The sequence below is a fragment of the Triticum urartu genome, chromosome 1A (assembly GCF_056163025.1).
Source record: "Triticum urartu cultivar PI428250 chromosome 1A, HENAU_Tu73, whole genome shotgun sequence".
In the NCBI taxonomy this organism is placed as follows: domain Eukaryota; kingdom Viridiplantae; phylum Streptophyta; class Magnoliopsida; order Poales; family Poaceae; genus Triticum; species Triticum urartu.
Window position 1 is genome coordinate 463,723,870 of NC_141873.1, and position 5,273 is coordinate 463,729,142.

Below are 5,273 nucleotides of genomic sequence, written 5' to 3' on the forward strand. Positions count from 1 at the left end.
GCTGGCCACGGAGCCATGCGATGCGATCCGACGACAAAGACACGATGCAGCCTACTGGACTCGCGGACGCATACATATCTCCTCGGCCGGAGACACCGGAACCGATGATCAAGGTCGTGACGCACGCACGCACACGCGGAAGGGAGGAACGGAGGAGTACTCCGCCGGAACACGGAAGCGAAAACGACGGCGACGAAACTCGTGGCCTATTCCGTTGCGAACGATTCCTTCCGCGCCCCTCGGGCCGAGGAAGGAAGAAAGGAACCTCTTTTTGTCGACGTTAAAAAAAGCGCCGGCCCCTCCGTGCCGCCCCAGGCGGCCCTTTCGTGTCCGTCCCTCCGGCCAACGCGCACCCCCGCCCGCGCCCCGAGCGCGAGGAGGGAAGAAAAATCTCCCGCATCCGCCGGGCACCTCGCGTGTCGGCAAGCCACAGCCATCGGCGCCGCCTACTAAAGTCGGCCGGCCGGATATAGCCACCCTTTCCCTGCACGCGCGCGCCACGCCAGCTTCCTCAGCGTCCGCCCCCCTCCCCTCCCCTGGCTTCTTCCTCCTCGCCACCTCAAGGCCTCCTCCGTCTCGGCCCTGTGCAAGGTCGCCACAGGCGTCCCTGTTCAACCGCCCTACCCGCGTCCCGTCTCTGGCTCCGGGCCGGTCGAGGTCCTCGAGGTGAGTCGCAATCTTTCCTTCATCTTTTCTTGCAGATTGTCGGATTATTTTTTCCTCGGGATTGAGTGCTCCGGAGGATCATTCGTCCCTTGCTAGCACCACCGGGTCTGTTTGCATTTCTCAGCAGACCTCTTTGCCCGATTTATTCCTCAAGTTTCGGGCTTCGTCTCGATTGTACCCCGATTAATCGGCTTTTCCGATGTACTGTAAGCCTAGATTAGCGAGCTCGACGGCTTTATTGCTTTGCTGATCAAAAGTCAGAGGAAATCGAGACCTTGATCCCTAGAAGCCTCCGCAATGTTTCCCTCGCCTTATTTTAAGGATGTGACTTGCTGTCTGATTGTGACTGGCAAGTCCCTCGCCCAATCCAAGCCGGAAAGGTGCCATGTTGGTAGAGTTCTATAAGTACGCACTTCTCCATCTGTGGATTCTTGATACATTCTTTCCAGCTTCTCCATCTCGTAGATTTCCCTGCCATGCGACGAAAACAGCATTGATCCACAGTATCCGTGGTCGCGCTGTACCTTTGTTCTGGATCCCCATTCAGGTCCTCATCTGTTATTTCTTTTCCAATTATTCATAGGTACATAATTAGCCTCACATTCTCAAATTTATTCTTGCCCATCTGACTGTTCGTTACCCCTAATTGGCTATTTCAGTTCGACAAGTATAAAGAACTTGGTGTGCTTAAACAATTTTTGTATAAATTATTTCTGTTTAACCCACCTTGGTGCCGTCCTGCCTACCTGTGTTTAATCTTATGCTGTTATATGCATTTTCAATAAATCTGTATTGTTAGCAGTGTCCTTGCACTTTTTTCTTGATTGCTATGCCGTCTCTGAATGCAGCTGTTATCACCTATCTTAGTTTTCAGGAAGCAGAGGTCGAATAGTTTGCTATATTATGCCATTTTATCTTGGATTGCTTTTATTGATTGGATTGCCTGTAATTGTAATTGCAGGGGTACATTGATACTTGAAGCAGTAATATTGAAAATGGTCAGTGCGAGGTCAGTAGACAGGCAGTTGGATGCGTGCTTCAGCAACCTCATGGTGTCTAGCGGTGGTGGAAGGGGGCAGGCTGAAACTGGTGGCGCTATGCCTATGTTGTCAGGATGGAAGGACCTTCCAATGGAGCTGCTTATGCGGATCATATCAGTTGCTGGAGATGATCGAATTGTCGTTGTGGCATCCGGTGTTTGCACTGGCTGGCGCGACGCGTTAGGATGGGGGGTCACTAATCTTTCCCTCTCATGGTGAGTAACTTCGTATCTCTCAGTCTAGTTCTTCAGAGCAGCAGGTGTTTTGTTCTGTTCGTGTGAAGAGGGCAGAATTTTGCTCAACATTGCATTTGCACACTTTAGGTAAAGGGAGCCCTTATTATGTAGATTTGTTGGAATACTTCAACCTGGCTTTAATTATTAAACGGTGGTGGGGTAGCTCGTGAACTGAGAAATTCGGATATGACACCATGTCGCTCTTACTAGATTGTTTTCTCTAGTCCTCTGACATGCTCTTAAATCCGGTCTCCTATTACCCATTCATATGCTCCTTCATAGGAAAAGTAACCAAACCCATGGGCATCAACTCGTTCTCCACCCGCCCTAAATGGTGCTGCAGTCTTCACCTTACCCCTTTTTTCGGTTCTGAAAACAAGACGCCGATTATGTTGTAGTATGAGTCAACAACTAAAATTAATGTTTATGGAAGTTATCACTTTCTAACATGGGTTCATGCGTATGCGTCACAATCTGAGAAACCTTCCACCCACTACCTTGATTCTTGAAACTTCTCATTAATAGAGTATGGAAAAAGGTCACATTTGTTGGTGCTCTATCAGTTGGATGATGCTCATGACAAACCGGTCAGTAAATTTAGAAGGATGTCATATTTTCCCTGAGGGGCACCAACAATGTGACCTTTTTTTCTCATTTTAATTCCTAATTAATTAATTAATGCGTCACTTTGATGTTTCCTGTGAAGAAATACCACTCCTATGTTATTTGCGTCCATCCTTCCTTGTCTATTGGTTTAAGTGATATCGTTTCAAATATAACAACTCTTCTGGTATTCTCTCTCTTCATTTTAAACTCACATGTACACAACCAAGCATTACCAGTGTATATTCATGTTCTTTTAATGGTCTTATAATTGGTGTTGATGGTCTGTACTTTTGGAATTTGTTGGTCGAACCTAAATCTGTACCATCTGCAGGTGCCAGCAGAACATGAATAACTTAACAATATCATTTGCTCACAAGTTCACAAAGCTTCAGGTTCTCACTCTTCGCCAAATCAAACCTCAGCTTGAAGACAGTGCAGTAGAGGCTGTTGCCAACTACTGTTATGATCTACGTGAGTTAGACCTCAGCCGAAGTTTCCGGCTTAGTGACCGTTCATTGTATGCACTGGCCAACGGATGTCCTCGGCTTACAAAACTGAACATCAGTGGGTGTTCCAGTTTCAGTGACAGTGCCTTAATCTACCTTAGTTGCCACTGTAAAAACCTGAAGAGCTTGAATCTTTGTGGATGTGGAAAGGCAGCCACTGATGAATCCTTGCAGGTATTTCGCTTAGCCCAGGATTTTCTTAGCATGTATTCATGAACTTCTGTTTAATAATCTCTGAAAATCTTGATGCAGGCCATAGCCCAAAACTGTGGGCACCTGCAAACTTTAAACCTAGGTTGGTGTGACAATGTCACAGATGAAGGGGTTACCAGCTTGGCATCAGGTTGCCCTGATCTCAGGGCCCTGGATTTGTGTGGATGTGTTCTTATAACAGGTAATTACCACATATACGATTTGTTCTTTCGATAACCTATTGCTCTCCATTGACTAGTTCTTTGGATAACCTATTGCTTTTCATTGATTGGTGAGAAGCAAAGCTGCTGGTACGTTTGTTTCTATTATTGGTAATCTTCTAGGTTGTACTCCCTCCGTCTGAAAAAGCTTGTCCCAAACTTGTCCCTCAAATGGATGCCTCAAATGGATGTATATCTAGCACTAACTTGGTGCTAGATACACCCATTTGAGGGACAAGCTTTTAAGGACGGAGGGAGTACTTCTGGATATGAAAATAGCACCCAGAGGCACCTGGGTTGCTATGATGTACTCCCTCCGTTCTGAATTACTTGTCTTGGATTTGTCTAGATATGGATGTATCTAGACTCATTTTAGTGCTAGATATTTGCTTTTCAACCAACATGATTTTGAGATGCTTTCAACCAACTGTTAATATTTGCTTTTCGAAAGCCACTGTAAAACCAATAGGAGCTAAGATGATGATGTTTTGTGTCACTCTTTCAGAACTTAGACAAGCACTAATTGTACCCGATCTTTCACTGCAGACGAGAGTGTTATTGCTCTAGCAAGCGGGTGCCCGTACCTGCGATCTTTGGGCCTGTACTACTGCCAGAACATCACCGACCGTGCCATGTACTCCCTCGCAAACAGCTGCGTGAAGAGCAAACGAGGGAGGTGGGGCACCCCGCGGAGCAGCAGCAGCAGCTCGAAGGGCGTCGATGGGCTGGCAAACCTGAACATCAGCCAGTGCACGGCCCTGACGCCCCCCGCGGTTCAGGCGGTGTGCGACTCCTTCCCGTCGCTCCACACCTGCCCGGAGAGGCACTCCCTCATCATCAGTGGCTGCCTCAGCCTGACTAACGTCCACTGTGCCTGCGGCCTCCAGCGCCACCGTGCCGGAAGCGCCCTGCAGGCCACCAGCCATGCGTACTGAGGATGCGCGTGCTCTTGATTCCGGCGAACGCCGTGTGCCTCGTGGGGGTGGAGGTTTGGTCCCGGCCTGGAGGAAGACGTGTATATAAACTCTTAACCTGGAAATGTAATGTTGTAGTAGGACTATTGTATCATGAGGACTCTGTGATGCTCCCCCATTGCCATTCTTGAAACTGGCAAGAAGTTGCAATGCTATATATCTGGTGGATTTCAACAAGGATCTGTCGGTTGATTCTGGGTATTGGTAGTTTGCAAGCATTCAGAAAATTTGTCAATGTTTGCCACCAAAAAATTTCAGAATTTTCTGAACATGTTTTCATTTTTTTCGGATTTACTGTTCATCCCGAGCTCATTTGAGTTCTGGAGTAGAATAGACTTTCAAGTTGCAATGCCCATTTGTCTTTTGATGAAAGGGCAAGAAGCCAAACCTGTACCGTGCGGGAACAGTGGGCAAAAAGGTGAAGTAAATAGAAAGTTACAAATTTAATAAACTTAATAATTAAGGTTCACACAGTTCGCAAACATTACAAAAATTATTATTCAAATTCAAACACACGAAATATCCAAATGAAGTAAATAGAAGGCATGATAGAAGCACAATAATCATGTGCTATGAAGTGCCCACAGGTAGATCATCTCGAAGTTGGGTATGAACTTCTTAGTTCTTGATATTTCGATGCGCAACGAGGAAACTCTGTATCATGTTTTCGTCGTGTTTTGCTCGACGGGATCCCCATTGTTGATGTACCGGAAGGTCATTGGCAAGCCTCTCTCATCCCCAATAATCATGTTGTGTAAGGTGATGCACCATATCATTATTTGCCATAAGACGTGTGAGTTTCAATAGTTTCGATACACGACAGGGCCACGAA

The 5,273-nt window shown here is 46.7% G+C and overlaps 1 protein-coding gene across 1 annotated transcript; it reads left to right on the forward strand.

Moving 5' to 3' along the window:
• Positions 1 to 235: 235 nt before the first annotated feature.
• LOC125519001 (F-box protein SKP2A) lies at positions 236 to 4,618 on the forward strand. The gene is made up of 5 exons (XM_048683888.2): positions 236 to 666; positions 1,628 to 1,921; positions 2,880 to 3,228; positions 3,307 to 3,448; positions 4,014 to 4,618. Exons 2-5 carry the CDS (start codon positions 1,662 to 1,664, stop codon positions 4,400 to 4,402), a joined length of 1,140 nt encoding a protein of 379 aa, XP_048539845.1. The 5' UTR covers positions 236 to 666; positions 1,628 to 1,661; the 3' UTR covers positions 4,403 to 4,618.
• The last annotated feature ends 655 nt before the right edge of the window (positions 4,619 to 5,273 follow it).

Coding starts and splice junctions, on each gene's coding strand:
- LOC125519001 (XM_048683888.2), top strand. CDS start 1,662: ATGGTCAGTGCGAGGTCAGTAGACAGGCAGTTGGATGCGTGCTTCAGC. Junction 1,922..2,879: donor ACTAATCTTTCCCTCTCATG/GTGAGTAACTTC, acceptor TACCATCTGCAG/GTGCCAGCAGAACATGAATA. Junction 3,449..4,013: donor TGGATGTGTTCTTATAACAG/GTAATTACCACA, acceptor CTTTCACTGCAG/ACGAGAGTGTTATTGCTCTA.